A 20,557-nucleotide genomic window follows, 5' to 3' on the forward strand; every position below is an offset into this window, starting at 1 on the left:
TTTCCAGTTCCAATGTTTACAAGGAAATTACCTGAAACTTAAGCAAACTCAGTTAACATTATTTCCAATTTCTTGACCATGTGGAATTAAGTTTAATTATCAACACTTTCATCTTGAAGGGATATATATTCCTTTGGTCAACAGTGATCCTTACAGAAGCAAATTAAAATAGACAAAAATTATCATGGTGTGGGTTCCTTTCATCATTATTTTGTTGCTCTGAATCCTATCTTGGAAACTATTAGTTGTATTTTACGGTGAGCCACTGTTATTTTTCATGTTATTTAGAAAAGGTTCTAGGCTTTGGAAATGGAAATTGATATAATTCTGACCTTTGCAGACATAGTACATAATGATTTTGATAGAGCTTTCCCTACTTTAGACCCAAACTGCTTTAGCAAACTATGATAATCTCCTGACTCTCTAAATCAATATACCCCAAGTATTAGGTTTAAATAAGCAATGGTTCTTGTGAAATGTCATAGAGGACTTCACCAAAATGATATTTTTTAATTAAAGAAATGACAAGAATTTTCAGCGAAAGTGTATCCCTTTTAATTTTGCAAACCCATTGCATTCTAAGTAAGCGTGTCCCCCCCATTCGTATGTATTCTTATTTAGTATGTACACATGCTCAAATGTTATGAAAAGTAAATATTTAAATATATCTCTGAAGGACTTAAAACTCTACTCATAATGTTTCAGATTCTATGGAAAAAGAATCTGAAACATTAGCTGCTAAAAGAATTACATGAGGTTCTAATCTGAAGAGATCTTACCTCTGGATTTTCTTCCAAAAACAAAAGCCTTGCCAAGAAGTTGCCACGTTGGCCTATAGAGATCTTCTAAGTCCAACTGCCACCTATCGGGTTCAAGATACCGAATAAGATCTTCCAAGGTACTAAAGGCAGTGACGGCGTTATTCAGCAGGTCCAGTGGCAAAGCTGAGGCGGGTAACTCTGAAGGGCTCACAGTTTCTGTGAATTGCTGAAAGTAAAAGGAATCCTGTGTTATACAGTTCAGAAATGACAATGTTTTCCTTCTGGATTGAAGCAGAAAGTTAGATAGACTGAGGCTGTAAACACATGGGAAGTGAAATTGTATTCCACTCCAGTCAGAAGCAATTCCTTTGCAAGACTTCATGTAGATGAACTTGGACAGATTTTTCCAGGTAGGTAATGAGAAAGACATTTAACTTCCTTTCCTACAAACCAAGGTGGATGTGGATAGCTGTTGCTTAAATAAAAAAAGAAAATGTCTTGTGGTTCATGGATGGACTTAAAATGGAAACTGTAATACAGGTTACCAAATTTTTGTTTCTTTGTTTCCACTTTCCATTTTCCTTAGTCTGGGAAATAACTAGGTAGTTATGCAAATGAATGTCCAATGGATTAAAAATTTAATATCAAATAATTAACTCATAGAGAATTAACTACAAAATGCAGGGGAAAAGCCTTTGACATTAGAGAAGAACTTACTAATCAAAATAGAAAATTCCCAAACTATAAAACATAACTCTAATAAATCTGCCTACAAGTGTTTTAATATACAGGACTGAAAGACAGACACTGGGGGAACACTTTAGTAAACTATGTATCTATCACAGGATTATAATAGTATTCAAACTCTATAAAAAGACAAAAACAACTCTAGAAAATGGGCAAATTTCAGACAAGAAGATTGAATGGCCAACAGACATAAAAACATGCTAAAATTCACTAGTTATCAGAGAAATGCAAAACAAAGTGAGATATATTACATATAAAAAAGGAGACACTATTTCACATACGTGAGATTGGCAAGCATTTTTAAAAAAGGATTGCCAAATATTTGGGTAAATTGGAATTTCTCTGCCTGCAAAAGTGAGTATAAATTGGTTCAACCACTTTAGTTTACATAGGATACCAGATTTGAAGATTTATATGTCCAGTGCCCCTGTAATTCACCTTTGAGGTTTACAAACTTTTATTTGTGCACATGGGAATATGTGTAATGATATTCATTGCAGTGTTGTTTGAAATAAAGGAAAAATGGATACAACCTAAATGTTCATACATAGAGCAATGGATTAAAATACACCTTTTTAAATGGCAAGTGACAAAATGAGCCAATAATTTCAATAGAAGTTCAGGAAGAACTACCCTAATTTTTAGGGTGGAGAATGGTAGAGCAGAACTGAAATCAAAATAGGCAAAACAAGTAAATGAACACGTGCTAAGATTAGTTTTATTATTATCGTTAAGTTTTGCAGAGGAGGGGAGAAGAAGAGTATGGAAAAAAGCATTTAGTTGACTGATGTTCATTACAGTAGCATTTTTTAAAAACCAAAAGTTGGGAAAAATCTAAATCTATGATAGTTGAGACAGTTAATTACACTGTACTCATAAACTGAAATAGTATATAGCCATTAAAAATGAGGTCCTCTAGGAATTTTTATTTATAAAAGAAAAATGCCTACTATGTAGTAAAAAAAAGCTATATAAATGTAGTGTAAATATACTATCATTTCAACATACATAAATAGAAACAAAACAAAACAAAAAGATCAACACTTTGTAGCATGTTAAGAGTGTTCACCTACGATTTAAATGAGAATGGTTGATTTTAATTTTCTTCCTTATACATATCTATATTTTCAACATGTTCTATAATACATATGGATTCCTCTTGGAGATCACGTAAAAAATACTATTTGTTATAATGAAACATTATCATATCAGCTCTTCTTTTTCATTCTCATCAGATCCTGGGCTAGATACCGAAAAATCAGATACTATGTATAATAGCCTCGAACTTTGTATCTTTACCTTTAATCTTGCCTCATTCCTTTTATTCTATGCTGCATAACACTGGGTTAATCTACCTAAAATTAGTTATCACTGATCACGTGATGAATTTGGACAAATGCCTATAGAGTGATTCTCATCTGGAGGATGAAATCCAAATTCCTTCCGCTGCACTCAGGGCCCTTACTATCTGATCTTTGCTGCCCTTTCCCATCTAATCCTCTACTCATCAAAGACATGCACATTTTGTTCCAATCAATCTAGTCTCTTCACTGACTGCTGCACATGTCATATTCATCTTAGGCCTTGTACTTCTACCCATGCTAAATGCTGCTGCCCTCTCCCATATGAAAACTCTCCCTCCTGTGATCCACATAATAAATCTTTTCCATTTATAATGGCCTTTCTTGAAACCCAATTCATCCATGAAAACTTCCTCAAGAGCAGGGCCATCATTGCCCCATATATCTCAATTGTGTCAATTTGTAAAAGATTCCCTCTCTGGGCTATCCTGTGGGCACATGGCCTGAAAAGCAGAAGCTGCTCTGTAAATTAGAAAAAGGACCACTGTTCTCTGGGGCAGGCACAGCCCCTGCTGGGGTTCATAGCTTTGTAGATATAGAGATCCTTTTGCACATGGGGAGTGAGGGGAGTAAAGGGAGTGGGAAGAAGGGGGTGGGATGGATTTTTATAGAACATAATCAGCAGAAATGACTGTGGCAGTCTTCGGTCAACATTGATTTTATTCTTATTGTAAAGATCTAATTTCAATAATGTGGAGATTCTGGATAAAATATTGCTACTAAGATGTTTCCAATTACTCTGTGAACTTTTGAGAGCAGAAACCAGATTTAATACGTTCCCTATTTACTCCCAGTATTTTTTAATTGTCCAAGAAATGCATAATTGCTTTGATAGAGAGTACTATTATGACTGATAAGTATATTATAGACATAAATGAACAATTATCTAATAAAAGTTTTAATTGCTCATTTAACCAATTTGGTTAATATCGATTAAATTTATTATGTGAAACGGTTAACGCAAATTTTTAAAATTAAGCCAAAATATATATGTTTATATAAAGTGAAAATTAAGGGTCAGTAATACTCAAAGAATAACTGAGTTATTACTCACGACTATGACAATATAAAACAATCCCCTCAAATATCAAAGGTTGGGAGAATCTAACTTGGCTCATGTTAGCGCATGCAAATATTGGATGATGGTATAAAGCTTCAAGCTTTTAAATATTGAAATTAAAATAAGATAAATTTAAGGAGATAAACACACACACACACACACACACACACAACAGTGCCCACCCAACAAAACATGAGGGGAGAATCAACTCACTTGCCCTGGATTTAAAGCATCAACCTTTAGACAGAACAGAGGAAGCAATGCTTTTAAGGACTTTCTCATGACAGTCACCCCACTGATTGGTTCAAAGAACAACCAAGTTCTTCACTTTAGAAGTTCTGCTTTTCTAAGTTGCCTAAAGGGATTTTCAGAGAAAAGGGGGGGCAATGGAAAAAAAGAAGTTACTGGAAAAAAATGTCATGCATTTTTTTTTTAAGTTTTAATTTTTCTTCTAACCAAAACCTCCTATTTTCAGTACAGGCTCATAGATTTTTCCCCCCATATTTAGTGTCTAGAAAATTCTGATAATATCTGTGTTACTTAAAAATATTTATGATTAGGCTAAGTGTCTCCAATTCAATTGGATTTTCACATTTCCCACCCCTTATCTCTTTTAGTCACCAAGGAAATATACACTTATTACTAAATTATGAATTGTTCTAAGACTATTTAGTGAATGACAATGGTCAGTAAGGAAAAGCAGAGTTTCTTGGTATTCCATAATGCAAATGACTAAATCAACATCCTTACTTTAGTAAGCCAGAAAAAAAGCTTTTCTACAATTACCTGCCGAGTTACAGGGATAACCTGAGTGGATATTCTAGTCCTAGGCTAGACCTTTTAAGGTACATTACTTTGGAAAGATAGATTGTGAAAGAGCAGAAAAGGAATCTGAAATCTCTGCAATGAAGTGCCCTGTCAAACCATGCAATTCTAAAATGTCAGTACCATGTGTTAAGGGTCTTATACAAATGATTTTTTTTTTTTTTTAATTCCTTGGTGAAAGTCATTCTGAATACATGATATGAGAGAAAAATCCTTATTAGGAGTCAAAGAGCCTGGACTGTCAATTTGGAGAAGCTCACATTTCAGAAAGACAATTTATCAGGCAAATACTGTAACCCCTTTAAGCCTAGTCTCGGTTTCCTCCTCTGTAAAGCATGGCTGCTGAACTCAGTCACTTTTAAGTTTTTTTCCAGCTTTCAAATTTCAGAATTCTACGTAATTCTATATAATTGCTAGAGGGTCTGTTTTCTCTACATCCTCCAAACACTTCCTATCTCTTGTACTTTTGATGATAGCCATTCCAATAGGTGTGAGGTGATATCTCATTGTGATTTTGATTTGAATTTCTCTACTAATTCATTACTAATGGTGAGCATCTTTTCATGTACTATTTGGATGACTTCTTTGGGAAAAAAAATGCTATTTAGTTCCTCTGCCCATTTTTTAATGATATTTTTAAAGTTATTGAGTTGTATGAGTTTTTACACATTTGAGCTTTTAACATATCCAATATATGGTTTGCAAATATTTTGTCCCATTCCACAGGTTGCCTTTTTATTTTGTTGATTGCTTCTCTTGATTTATAGAAGCTTTGTAGTTTGATGGATTCCGATTTATTTGATTTTGGTTTTGCTGGTGTACCTTTGCTGTCATTTCCAAAACATTCTTATGCACTGCTGATGAAAACGTAAATTTGCTCAGCCACTATGGAACAGTATGGAAGTTCTACAAAACATTAAAATGAAAACTACCACATAATCCAGGAATCCAACTTCTGGATATATAACCAAAGGGAATGAAAACAGGATATTGAAAAGATATCTGACTCCCCACCCCCCCCATCCGCTTATTGCAGCATTATTAACAATAGCCAAAATATGAAAACAACCTAAGTGTCCATCAACAGAAGAATGAATAAAGAAGATGTGGTATACTGTACATTATTCAGCCACGAGAAAGAATGTAATCCTGCCATTTGTGACAACATGGATAGACCTAGAGGGTATAATGCTTAGTGAGATAAGTCAAACAGAGAAAGACAAATGTATGATCTCACTTAAACGTGGAATCTAAAAAAGCCGAACACTTAAACAGAGAGTAGAATGGTGGTACCAAGGGCTGGAATCTGGAGAGATGGTCAAAGGGTACAAACTTCCAGTTCGAAGATAATAAGTGGTGGAGATCTAATACATAGTCAACAATACTATATTATATACTTCAAAGCTGTAAAGAAACTAGATCTTAAATATTCTTACCACAAAATAGAATTGAAAATTATGTGACATTATGTGACTTGATAGAGGTGTTAGCTAAGGTGGTAATCATACTGCAATATATACATGTATCAAATCAACATGTATACATCTTAAACTTACACATGTTAGAGGTCAATCATATCTCAATTAAAAAAAAGAGCTGAAAAAATGGGGTTAGCACAGCTTTACCAAAATTATCTGCAAAGGTTCGAAAATAAACCTACTGCTAATTAGTAAGTCTGTGGTGGGGCTGACATCTATTTTTTATCTTTAAATCTTCCTGTTGCTTTAGATCATCAGTGGATTTTGGGAAAAACTACTCTATGGTACAACTAACAAAACAACATGGATTTTTTTTTTCCTGTCCTGAGAGTGCATACAAGTTTACCCTGCCTTTTAAGAATGCAAATATCCATAGAAAGATATTATCTAGCTTATGAATGGAAATTGTGTGAATCTAAAAAACAGAAGAAAACAGATTCATGTTTAGAGAATTGATAGCAACATGTTTCAAATACATATAGGTATATGCTGTGTTACGGGCTGAATTGTGTTCCACTAAAATTTTAGGTTGAAAGCCTAACCCCCAGTACCACAGAATGAGATTGTATTTGGAGACAGGCCGCTTAAGGAAGTAATTCAGTTTAAATGAGGTCATTAGGATGAGCCCTAATCCAATATGACTGGTCCTTGTGAGAAGAGGAAATTTGGACACAGATACACACAGAGGAAAGACCACAGAAACACACAGAGAGAAGACAGCCATCCACAAACCAAGCAGAAAGAAAGGTCTCAGAAGAAACCAATCCTGCTGACACTTTGATTTCAAACTTCTAGCTTCTCCAGATCTGTGAGAAAAGAAATTTCTGTTGGTTAAGCTACCCAGTCTGTAGTATATACTTTGTAACAGCAGCCCTAGGAAACTAATGCATGCTGTCATCTGACTTTACAACTTAAAATCTATTATAGCAGCAGAGAAAAGGTTAATATATACTACTGTGTTAAATCATTTAATAAAGATTTATTAAAAAGTCTATGAGGTGGGCACTGTGAACAAAACAGATCAAAATTATCACCCTTGTGATAAACCAAAGTATTTTGTATCATAAGAGAGATTTTTCCTTTGCCAAAACAAAGGCAAACTGAAAATTTGCTATTAGGTATCACATAAGTAACCCAACAAATATCACACAAATCCTGGGGAGTGTGGACCATAAAAAGTGAACTTAATATGAAAGAATAATGGAAAAACAAATATACTTCTACTTTTATTATTGAAAAATAACTGGCAGCCCATGTGTTCGGACAAAGTAATGGCCATACAAATTTGTGTAACAGGCACAAGACAGCAGGTTTGTCTCCAAGAGTAAGCTCCCTTACTGACTTCTCTAGTGTTACTTTAAAAAAATCAACATCTTAGGCTACCATAAATATTTTATGCACTAATTATCATCTTTTCTTTTTTTAGGAAAACAAAAAGTTGGTTTTCTGTCTGCAATAGTATTATCTGAACTGCTTAAAATTTCACAATAAATACTTACCTCTAAAAAACCCATAGCTGTCTTTTTTATTAGAGTTTTTGTGGAGAGTACAATTTTGAAAATACAACATTTGCAGTGAATCTTCCCTGCACAAATACACCCATGCAATTGTTTACCTTGAGTAGCATAGCAACGTTGCAAAACTTTTAAGGCCTAGAAAGATTTATATTGAAGCTTTCTTAGTCAACTGCATATAGTACATTTCAAACTGATAAGGAGGCTTTCACTTCATTCATACCCAGCAGAAAAGTTAGGGATGAAGATTAGGTTTTATTGTTATAGTCATTAAAAACAAAACAATAACCAAATAATATTTCAGGTGTTACAAGAGAGGAAAAAGAAAAAGTTCAGTCTTGTGTTAACATCACTTCTTAAAGGTGTCTCCAATCTCACTTATGTATTGTCAAGCTGATATATCGTACATAGGTCTGACTTTTAAAGAGCTTAAGAAGCAGACAGGGCATGTAGACAAAAATGCGTGCCTGGAACAACTGATGGGAGGCTCTGTAAAGACACAAGAATGTCCTGGAACAATTCATTTAAACATGCTCCTTTGTCCTTTCCCCCTGTTCTTATTTGAATTCATCCCAAAAGTTATCTGGGTTATGTTTTTAAATTATTTTTAAGCCAGCAAAGAAAAGCAAATGCTTGCATTCCTACTCAAGAACAGATGTTTTAATACTGTGTGGGTAATGCAGATTATATATTTAAGTGAGAAATCCTAGGGAAGATGGCCAATTGTATTCATATCCCATCTTAACACTGAGAGGTTCTTCCTGAAAGAGCATGGTAATTTAATAAAACTTGACATTTCAATACAGCCACTCACAGTGACAGTCCAGTATGAAAAGTGAACAATGTTTATCATCTAACATTTAAAAAGAGTAATTTCAAGGTTCAAACCTGAAACTACCTTCAAATGCCCATGAGTTTCATGGTTTTGGGCAAACCCTGAATAGCAGCAACATTCTGCCTGGTTCCAACCATGGAGAAAGAAATGACTAGCTTTTCTGAAAATGTTATCTTTAAAAAAAAAGTACTATTTATGTTAATTAGAACAGCGTCTTACTACATTAGTGGATGAAACAGCTGCCACTGGTTCAATTTTCCTATCAGTAGGAAACTTGAGAAATACTGTCATCTGACTACATTTACAAATTACAGCATTGCTACCCTCAAATCCTCCGCACCTAAAGAGTTAGAAGTCTGCAGTCACCCCAGTTAGAGAATTTCACTCTGATACCAGAGCCTTAGGCTGAAATGTCTCCGAAGACGCCAAGCCTTTACCAGGGAGCAGATTGATGTGCGGCTGGTGAATCAGTGAACCCAGACCTTTCCACTTCCTAGGTAAAATTGTGGATTAGATGTAATAATCTATATTGAAAACTGGAATTCCATGAGACGGATAAATAACATCGTCCCAATGTTTTCCACATTTTCCACAATGGCATCTGTCGGAAGCCAAAATTAAGGGTTTTTTCCTACCAAGATTTTAAGAATTATTCCTCTGAGTAAAAAAAAAAATATATATATATATACACACACACACACATATATATATATATATACATATATATGTATATGTATGTATATATATACACACACACACACACACACACACACATATATATATATATACACATATATATATATATATATATATATATATATATATATATATATATATATATATGACAGGCCATACAAAACTGAAACAACATCTAGCAGCTGCCAGTGTTTGACAAAAAAGCATCACATGACTTTTCCCCTAATCTTATTCAATTGAATGCTTGTGGATTTGCTTTGTTACCGTGCTCCAGAAATGATCAGTAGTAAGGAATTTCAAGTGAAAGAGAATGGAAAATAAGAACTATTAGAAGAAAAACACACCTTCACTAAAACACTTGAATTTACGTGTACCCCAAACCAGAATCCCTATAGACTCTTTCTTACAAAAATTTTACTTATAGTTCAATATTTATTCAATGCATTCAGCAGCCATTAAGGGAATTGTGTGCAATGTTTTGGGGGCTCTGGCAGGGAAATGGTGCCTATATTGATAGATATTTTCAATAATGATGTGTTCAATAAGTTTAATAGTCAGATAAGAAGACCCTCAACTTCACTCAAATTTTGGAGGTGTGAAAGACCTTATTTTGCGAGAAACAACAGTGCAGAGTTATTTTTAAATGGCTTGACAGTATAAAAAGAGTGTGAGCAAGTAGCTGACATTGGGGATAGTAATAAAAAATCCCTCAGGAGATGCTTTTCCGGGGAAAATAAGATAGTCTAATGGAAGTAATTAGTGTGTATATAAAGTATAAAGGTCACCAATGACCACACCCACCATGGCTGAATTTAATAGCCCATTTTCTTAGTCTTCATCCTAACTGACATCGGCTCTGCAAGGTTTCTTCCTACCTCGATAGACGCTTCTTAGCTCTGTTGGCTGGTTCCTCTTGATCCCCTCACTTCTATATGCTGGAGTAATCCAAGGCTCTTTGCTTGGACCTCTTCTGTTATCTGCCTGCATTCTTTCCTTTACTGGTATCATACAGTTTCAAAGCATTCCCTGTGATTTACATGCTGCCTACCACCAAATTCCTATTTATAACCTATACCTTTTGCTATCTCCATAAATGGAAGCTCCATCAGTGGGAGTCATCCTTTGCTCCACGCCCTTGCTTAAACCCCACACGCCACATCAAATTACCTTGATTCTACCTTCAGACTAGGGTGAGAATCTGTGATATTGTGGTTTATAATAAGAAATATGTATTTGGTCTTCATCCCTGTTTCTGGCACAGAGCTCCTAAACCCTTGGAATTCCCCAAGTGATAAGAGCAATGAAGTTGTCTTTTGTTATGTTAATGAGTGACTTTTGGACAACACCTAAATATGGAGGTTGTTAGAGTTTGCACTTTCAGTGTTCCGCAACCTCCAGGGAAGAGACACGAACTGGGGATGGGGGTGGGGGTGAATCAATTTGCAATGGCTAAGGATTAGGCCAATTGTAACTACTGTAATGAAGACTCCATAAAAACTCAAAAGGACAGGGTTCAGAGAGCTTCTAGGTTGGTGAACACATAGAGATTTGGGGAGAGAGGTGTGCCTGAAGAAGGCATTGCATCCTTTCCCCATCCCTTGCCCTGTGTATCCTTCCATCTGGCAGAAATCTGCCATTAATCCTCTCCTGGGGCTCATTCTATCTGCTCAGCAGGCTCTCTCTAGCCCTCCTACAGATAAAGACAATGTTCTCTTCTTCAGAGTACGAGAGCAATGTCCGCCAGCCAGAGAAAATGAAGCATTTCTGTAAATTACATGATGAGCACCTCATGTATGTTTGTGTCTGTAGGACTACGTTTAAAGCAGGAATGATAGTGCCTACCTTAGAAATCGTTCAAGGATTAAGCCAAATGGTATAATGTAATATTTTAACAAACAATTAAGCATTAGACATACTTAGGAAGTATTATACACATTTTTGTATTATGTTTCATTATCCTCATTGTATCAACCTTAGTCAAGATAAACAGTTATCTTTAAAACTCCCATCATGATTTCTGTTGGTTTGTGCTGTACGGAGTGACATTACCTACTTAGTCAGTATTCACTGATCTCCCCACCCAACATTCTTATAACCCTGACACGGCAAATCAGAGCTTGTCCTGCCCCACAGGGAAAATCCTTGTTCAAACTTCTTTCTCTGCTAAAACAGATTTATATTCAAGAACTATTCTGAGGAGAGAAATGAGCATTTCACAACAAGAAGTTTAGTAAATGCAAGTCTAGGTATGTTGATGGCCATGAATAGCTCTATGCTGAGAAACTTCAAAAAAAGTATAATAATATCCTTAGCTCACATCTCTAATTTCAGTTTTCTAAATGCTTATTCCTGGCCTACAAAGTCATTATATGAAATGAAACAAACAAAAACTCCACCGAAAATGCAGGATTGCACTAGTCAGGCTCATTGCGTAATGGTTATTTTAATCACAGTGAATAGAAGTGTGTTAAAATAAACTTCTATAAAATAACTAGTCAGCATGCAGTGCACATTTCAAGATGGAGGAATATATGAATGACAATGATTTTATCAAGTGCTAGGTCATTTCCTTTAGTTGTTAATCACTTTGTGACATTTCTCTTATGCTATAAAGTCTTCAATGCCCGTTCGCTAATGTGAACACCTCCCAAAACTGAAAGGGGAAACAGGTCTATGTTCTTTCATGTTGGTCACTACACTAAAATAAAATTGTGTCAAATAATCAGAATTTTGGGAAGGTCGATAAAGTCACCCAAGGCAGAAAAGAACATAGAATATTTTTGTGACAAAGTGCTGCCATCATTCCCAAACACACCTGAGAAGTCCTTTTGTTCAGCTGACAGAAGGAAGATATTGCTTTGAAAATTGGGGTGGATAAAAATATAGTTTTTGGCCATAGACTACATTATAGCCCTGTTATGTGCTTGCCTTAAGGAGATGCAGAGGAATAACATAACCATTATGAAGTTTGTATCTCTTGATGGACAAATCTGTGTCCCTTGGTAAGGACTACGCAACAGTTAAAAGCTCAGTGCTAAAAGAATTAATGGGGACTGCAAAGAGGAGGGGAAATGTAATCTAGAACTTAGAGAATAAAAAAGTATTTATTATATAGATTAGAAGGGAGAACACTTTAGCTATTTACAAAGAACCTAAACGGGGAAAAAGAATGGTGTTGGGTTAAAAGTAAGAGGAAGAGCATGACTAAAGCATTGCCATTGGATGGGACAGCAGATGACAGGAGGTGAGGCTGTGGAGACAAATTGGGGTCTCACTGGGAAGCCTTTGAGTGTGCCAAACTAAGAAATTTGGATGTAATCACAAAGCAGCAAGGAGGTCAAAAGAAATTTTAAGAAAGATAGGATATAATCAAGTTTTGTCTATTTTTTGGCTTTCTATATCTAGTTTATATAAGGTGTGCTAGATTAGGGAACGTGGTGTGTAAACTCTAGTGGGAGCCATAAATAAGGCTTTGGCATTTGAACTGTTGCCACGCTGTTTCCCTTTGTCAACAATTAACTACTGCCCTTTTTCATGCAGCTAATCACTACTCTTCAATAAAGATTCAACTCCTCCAGGAAGCTTCCACTAACCAGTCTCTCTCTCTCTCTCTCTCTCTCTCTCTCTCTCTCTCTCTCTCTCTCTCCCTCTGTCTCTCTCTCCCCCTCTCTTTCCTTCTCTTCCTCCCTCCGTCTCTCCCTCCGTCCCTCCATACAACTGTCAATAAGCTTGTTGCCCTTTTCGATCTATATCATTCTCTTTAATATCTCATTCCATATCATTCTCTTTAATATCTCTGTACTCCACTGAATTGAAATCATTGCACATATCTCGCCCACTTGCCTATAAGCTCTATCAGGGCAGAGGACGAGTTTCACATCTCCTGGGTTATTTTGATCCCTAATGGCTTTTAGGATCTGGCAGAAAAATATTAATGAAATGCCAAAAGAAATAAAGAAAGAAAGTATACTTTATGAACTGATCACCACAATCGAGGAAAAGAAATGAGGAGAACGGTCTCAAAGTATGTGACCATTCTGTGGTGTGACACCACTGTGGTGGTGTCAACAGGCATTGGTAGCTGATGGAATAGGGAGTAAGGGAGAGAAGAACTCAACATCATATTAAATATCGCTAGCTTGAGAGAATGGGTTGACGGTGACATAAGTACCCAGCAAAGACAAAATAGATAAGGATAGGAAAAGAAAAAAGTTCAGATTGGGTCATTTAAGTAGAGAAGCTGTGGAGCATTGAAACGGACTCATATGTTCAATGAACAACAGCAAATATTTCCTCAATATACTGGCATTAAGTATTGAGGATGGGCTCAAGAGTAATATATCTACATCTACATCTACATCTACATCTATTTCTTAAAGCTATGGGTAAGAGTACAAATAAAATGAGAAGATGATCACTGAGAGGAAATTCTGGCTTCCCAATATTTAGATGTTCAGCTGAGTCATAGGAACTCGCACCGGTGCCTGGAATAAATCAAAGTGGCTAGAAGGGAACCTGCAGCCCTTGGAGACATTAGTGATTTTGCAGCCAAAGGACAAGTGAGTTTTGAGAAGTGGAGGTCGATAGCAACATCAAAGTGATGGAAAGGGCTGGAAGGAAAAGGGATACAAATAGGCCACTGAAGAGGTTATTAAAGAGGTGGTCTTCTGTGTCCTTTGATATACTGAAGTTTCATTAAAGGCGATAAGGAAGGAAGAAGGCCTTTATGAAGAAATGGAACATACATGAAGAAAGTGAGTTGATGGTATTTCATTAAGTTTGACAGGGAGAAAAAAGAATAATGGATTTATGGGACAGATTAGAAGACGATGTAATATAATAAGAAGTGAAAACTGTACATTTTCAATCAGAAAAGAAGAGACCTAATGAAGAAAAGGAATTTGAGAATAGAGGAGAGTTAATAAGCACTATAGGCAAAGATAAGGCAAGAATATCCTTCTCATAAACTGTACAGAAGACTAAACTGTCATGGCATTTTTGTAGGTCGATTAGACAATATTTTCCACAAGCCTTAAAAATGCCCAATTTCTAAGCTCTTATAATTTCATATTCCGTAGTTTATCCTAAGAAAATAATCAAAGGTACAATCCAAGAATATTCATTGTAGCAATACTAATAGAGGAGAGCAAAATTAAAATCAAAACTAAAATGTTCATGAAAAGAAGATTAGTAAATAAATGATTATACTGTGTGTATGTACAATAGTTCGCTATACTGTCAATAATTTCCGGTGTACATGGGAACAATGCAGAAATGAGTCCTAACAGCTTAGGGATATTTTTACACTTATGTGTTAAACTATAAAGCAAACAAGCCATTTACATCATATATAGGAAAAGAGAATAAAAAACAACCAGCCTAAGAGCTTGCTCATTGTTCCCTAATTGAAGGTTAATAAACATCTAAAACTAGACGCTTCAGTCCTCAGTCTGCTATGCAGAGCACCTACCCTGTTTCCCCAAAAACAAGACCTAGCCGGACCATCAGCTCTAATGCATCTTTTGGAGCAAAAATTAATATAAGACCTGGTCTTATTTTGTTATAGTATAAGACAGGGTCTTATATAATATAATAATATAATATAGTATAGTATAATATAATAATATATAATATAATATTAATATAATATAATATAATATAATATAATATAATATAATATATACCGGGTCTTATATTAACTTTTGCCCAAAAGACACGTTAGAGCTGATTGTCTGGCTAAGTCTTATTTTCGGGGAAACACAGTACTGGATTCATAACTGTCTTGAAAGAGAGCAGCTAGCATTAACTAAGGGGATTACTGCACTGTTTTTTTAGAATGAGTGACAGGAGCTATGAGTGATTCTAAAAAAATGTTAACATTTACATATATTTATAGAAGGTAAAATTCTCCCAACCAGAATCAACTAATTGGATTATTAAAAGAACCAGTATTTTCTACATGTAGAATCTAACACATAGATTAAGAGGGCTATAACACTCCGGTATAAGAAGTAAAGTTACAGTTAAGTATAATAAAGTTCAAGGTCAATGTATAGGTGCTTTCCTACATTATCTTTGTTGTCTTGCTCTTTACCCTGTCCTATGCCACCCTTTGTCTGTGTCCAATGCTCCAGAATCATTTTTGATCCTCGCTCCTCCCTTGCTCTCTAAAAATCCTCATTGCGTCAGCTGATTTCAGACAGGGTACTGAGGATAGAAAAATGTGAAACTGTTACCTTATAGATTAGTAGGTACATCCATAACTAATAGGATTTTAATTACTCATGGGTCATTACATATATATATATATATATATATATATATATATATATATATATATTCAACATACTGAGAATCTAATACGGGCCAGGCACAGCTTTGAACAAAATAAATACATATGTCTACCTTTATGGAGTATATATTCTACTGGGGAGAAAGAGACCACGTACAGAATATAAAAAACATACAGAATGCAAAATAGAAAAAAAATAAAGCAGGGAGGGGGTAAGAGAGACAGAGATGGCCTGAATAAAAAGGTGATATTCAAGCAAAATTTAAAGAATGTGAGAATATAAGTCATGTGGCTATCTGAGGACAATTTTCCTAGGTATATGAAAGAGCAGGGCAAATGAACAGAAGCAGAAAGTATGCTTGGTACACTGCAGGAACAGTAAGGAAAGAACATTGTGGCAGGACTGGAGGTCAGAGATAGCAGGAGGCCAGATAACACGGAACATCTTAGGGTCATTGTAAGGATTAAAAACACGCTCACGCTGGGTGAGTTGGGAAAAGCCTTGCCAGATTACAGGACGCACAGCTACATTTGAATTTCAGATAAATAACAAATGCATTTTTAGTGTAAGTATGGCCCCCAAAATACAAAATCATGCATTGTTTATCTGAAATTCAAGTTTAACTGGTCATCCTGTATTTTCAGTTGCAACTTCTGGCACTGGAGAATTTTAAGCAAAGGAGTGATATTATCTCACTTACATTTCAAAAGGTCATGCTGTCTGCCATGTTGGAAATTGACAGCAGGAAAGCAAAGGTGGAAACAGGGAGGCACTTAGGAGGTAGTTGCAATAATCTAAATTGAAAGGTTGAGCAGGCAGTTGGATATTTAAGAGAGGATTTTAGGTTATATGCAAGGACTGAATATACAAAAGAGGAGCTAATGGCTTGGATAGTACGAAAAACCACAAGATTGAATGAGATCACCAAATGGGTGAGTGTTGATCATGGTTTCAAAGTCTGGATAAAGTGGTCTTGACTGAAAAAAGGGAATGACCCTAGGGATACTCCCATAATTCTATGTCAGGGAAAGTAAGAAGAGCCAGTAAAAGGCACTGAGAAAGGTCAGAAGGAAAATGTAGAGAATGTGATGATCTGTAAAATAGGGGAAAATGTTTTCAGTGGGAAGAAATAAAGTATCACGTGTGTTAAACACTGATGACGGGTCTAATTGGAGGATTGAGAAATTTCCACTGTATTTAACAATGTCTTCATTGCAGACCTTAACAGATGCAATTTTGGTGGAGTGGTCAGGGCTAAAATCTTGACAGAGGGTGAGTTTAGGAGAGGATAAAAGGAGAGCAATTAGAGACAGGGAACACTAAGAATTATTCTGAGAAGTTGCTGACAAGGAGAGAGACTGGCAGTTGGATAGGATGTGGGTTCAAGAGAAAGACATATTTTTCTTAAGTGGGAGAAATGATAGCATATTTGCATGTTGAGGAGAATGGACCTATAAATAGAAAGTAAAAAAAAAAAAAATATGATAGTGCAGGAGAGAGAGAAGAGTGCAGGAACACCCCTTGAGTAGAAGTAGACAAGAGCAGATGGTAGAAATGATATTAAGCAGGCAATCCAATTCCCCAAGGTTCACCAAAGGTCTCAGAAAGGAAGCTCAGGTGTTCAGGTACAGGGTGGGAAAAGAGCATGGCAGGACCTTACGCAAGTCCTTTTCTGCTTGCTTCTATTCTTGTGAAGCAGGTAGCATAATTATAATCTGAGAGTGAGAACAGGAGAAATGATGCTAGAGGTTTGCAGAGAGAGAAGAAATTGCAAAATGGTAGTCTCAGAGAATAGGAGGCAAGATGGACAGAGAAACAGAACATTTGAATCTAAAATAAATGCAATTTCAGTTAGAATGACAGCAGGATTTCATTCATGGACACCATACATAGCACGGTGGTGTAGTTTTGTGGTTGGGTATTTCCAGAGCTTTCTTAATTCAGGTGCACTTGCCAATAACCTCAGGCTAGGAGTACCAAAAATAAGTGTTCAAAGTAGGCAAACACTGTGGTGTTGGGGGCAAAGAAAAGCCCAGAGAAAACACTAGCACAGAGAAAGACAAAGAAATGGTGAGCTCAGGGAAGATCACAGGGTCCATAAATAGTCACTAGAATCTCCAAAGCGTTCTGATATCGGCAGAACTTTCAGAACATTGTAACTGAGGCCCTTTGAAAACATGACTATGAGCCATTCAACGAAAGTCTATACTAATCTATTTTAAAGATTTTTACACACAAACTGATACAAAAAAAGGTAAATTTCAGTATCAGAAATGTAGCCAAGCCCAAAATCCTTACTCGAATTGTGATTTGGGTGATTTAGTCTTTAAAGTGATTTCAGTATGTTACTTTATATTCAATGTGAAAAAATGCAGAAATTAAAAATCTAAATTTAATCATTTTCTAAATAATTAGCCTCAAAGAATATTTGGTTAAAAGTATTAACTTCATGAGGAACTTGAAACTTTCCACATAAGCAATATAATTTCAGACAAATCACAGTTTTAAAGAGGACTCTTTAAGTCTGATAATATGAATATTCATGCAATAGATATGATGCTATTTTTTTAAAACTGTTTTTCAGAAGTGGTTAATTTAAATTAATTTATCTCTCTAAATGTCTTTCTTATTCATTGCTACGAAAATACTTTCTGGCTTCTGATGATTTCATGCAGAATATATGGAAATAATTATATACCAGTACCAGCAAAACTGTGGTTTCAGATGCTCTGATCAACTGTGGTTTCAGCTGTGTTACTGCTATTCACAGTCTAGGAAGTGGTTAGTTTTGTTTTGGGGTTTAAAGTACAGAATTATATAATTGTTGATACTAGGCTAACCTCTTTCTTTGATATTCAGAGCATGGTATAATCTTGTATCAACTGGGTAAAGCAGTGTCTCAGTGAACTCTGAAAATACTTAGGTTTTATGGAGTCCACTGCGACAACCTGAAAGCATTTATTTCCTGTGCTAGCCAGACTGGATGAAGTCGGTGAGATATGAGGTTTTCCCCTTTAACCAAATATGGAGTGCAGACAGAAAAACTTATGAATCATAAACAGTTCTCCAGAAAATGAGTTTTTCTGATTTCACTAAACAGTAATGTACAAAATCAGAATAAGGCCCACAGTTCTTCACTTGGAAACCATGTATTCTGAAATGGTAAATGATATACGCATATGTTTTTGAAAATATGTAAATTTTTACATAAGACGAGATGGAGATAAACCAAAAGTATCTATTGGGGCGGGGGGCATGCAAAGACTGGCTATAATTACAAAATACTTTATGAATGCAGCCACCAGAGACTATGAATATTTTGCAAGCTATGCATGGGCTTATATGGACATGTGTGCACACACACACACACACACACGCACCATCATCTAGCACCACAAAGTTTCTCTTACTGAAAATTAGGTCACTTGAGGAATGGCTGACAAAACTGTGATACTGAGGAAACTGAGGATGTATAGTCCGAAATAGTGAGTAATTTATGGGACATCACTTAAAACTGGTAAGTATATTTTGAGGCAACATGGTATCATGTAAAGACACGGAATTTTGAATCAGAAGATCTGGGCATGGACCCTGGATCCACAATTTATTTTTGTGGGTGTGATCACTGTCAAAACAATTATTTTCTTTGTGTTTTAGAGTATTTATCTATAAGACAAAAGTAATACATATAAGCTACTTAATTCACAGGGTTGTTTTGAAGCTCAAGTAAGATGATGTGTATAAATATATTTTGTAAGGTCCTAAGTGATTATGCATTATTAGTAATGGAGAAAGTCATAAAATTGTTACGTAAAATTGTTCAAAGAAAAGATTAGTCCCAGTAAGAGAGAAAACGTTTCTCTTAATACAAGAAAGGAATGTCTAAAAACAATACTGGTTAAATGTGGAGTGCCCTGAATAGCTAAAAGACAATGAATTCATAAGTTTTGTGCCAAAATCACAAAGTCATTTTGTTTGAAAAGCAAAGGGATTGTGAATAAGATGGAAGATATGCAAAACTAATTTAAAGGTTTCTTCAAATTTTAAAATTCTATGAATTTGAATAGAGTAAAAATATTCAAATATCAATAATACAAATGGAACCTTTGCCCCAAAGTGACCACCAGGATCCACTGCTTTGTGTATTACAAATTCTACCCAGCCCAAATTTTCTAAATAGAAATATTAACTTCAAGAAGTAAATACAGGTATCTGTACCGATTATTTATTTTCTATCATAATTACCTATTAAAATAAACACGTCAATGCATGTGGAAGTATGTGTAATTTGAAAGGCATGACACAAATTTAGGTATAGATATTAGGGTGGAATACTAAGAAATGGGTCATTAATTAACAGGGTGGGGTCTTGGACATGTTTATTACTTCAAATGACCTGAATGCTCTTTTCCACTTTGAAATGAGTTCTTATATAAGCATCAATTTCATATCATGAGGGTGGCGATGATTTCTCATGCGAACCACCAAGGGTTTTCCCAGGATTAGCATTCACTTGGGCAGGACCTGAGGCTCCCTAGCCTCAAGCTTTAAGACTCTGGTTTACCACATTGGATGCACGGGTTGGCATCTTTCCAGCAAGTGCTATTTTTGACTGTGCTATTGGCTATCACAGGAATATTTTCTGCTACCAGAGCATCCATAAAAATTGTTATTTATCACTCCTTCATTCACTTAAAATTTTGGAGTGTTTACTATGTGCCAGGTACTCTGCTAGGAAGTGAGACTACGATAGGAAATAAGACAGTCTTGAATAACAAGGCATTTAGGTGAACTGAGGTTATCCCTGAAAAAAAAGTATAATTATTATTGTTGATGTTCATGTTCATAAGGAAGGGTTATTTCAAATAAGGCTTGGAAGAGTTGATTCATGTATTAACTGGAAAAAGTCTGCTAAATACAAAGCAGGGCAAGCAAAAATTTATACAAGTTATGTTAAGTCTTTAAAACTACGTTCTACATATCAATT

At 35.5% G+C, this 20,557-nt stretch overlaps 1 protein-coding gene across 4 annotated transcripts in view; it reads right to left on the reverse strand.

Annotated features, from left to right (window-relative positions):
* The window catches only part of PDGFC (platelet derived growth factor C), a 178,023-nt gene that overhangs the window by 10,836 nt on the left and 146,630 nt on the right, over positions 1-20,557 (reverse strand). For all 4 annotated transcript variants that reach the window (XM_081077781.1, XM_081077779.1, XM_081077780.1 and 1 more), the window contains one exon: positions 780-987. In XM_081077781.1, the coding sequence (XP_080933907.1) occupies positions 780-987 (208 nt within the window). The remainder of the gene's footprint in view (positions 1-779; positions 988-20,557) is intronic.

The sequence above is a fragment of the Rhinolophus hipposideros genome, assembly GCF_964194185.1.
Source record: "Rhinolophus hipposideros genome assembly, chromosome: 16".
NCBI classification, from domain to species: domain Eukaryota; kingdom Metazoa; phylum Chordata; class Mammalia; order Chiroptera; family Rhinolophidae; genus Rhinolophus; species Rhinolophus hipposideros.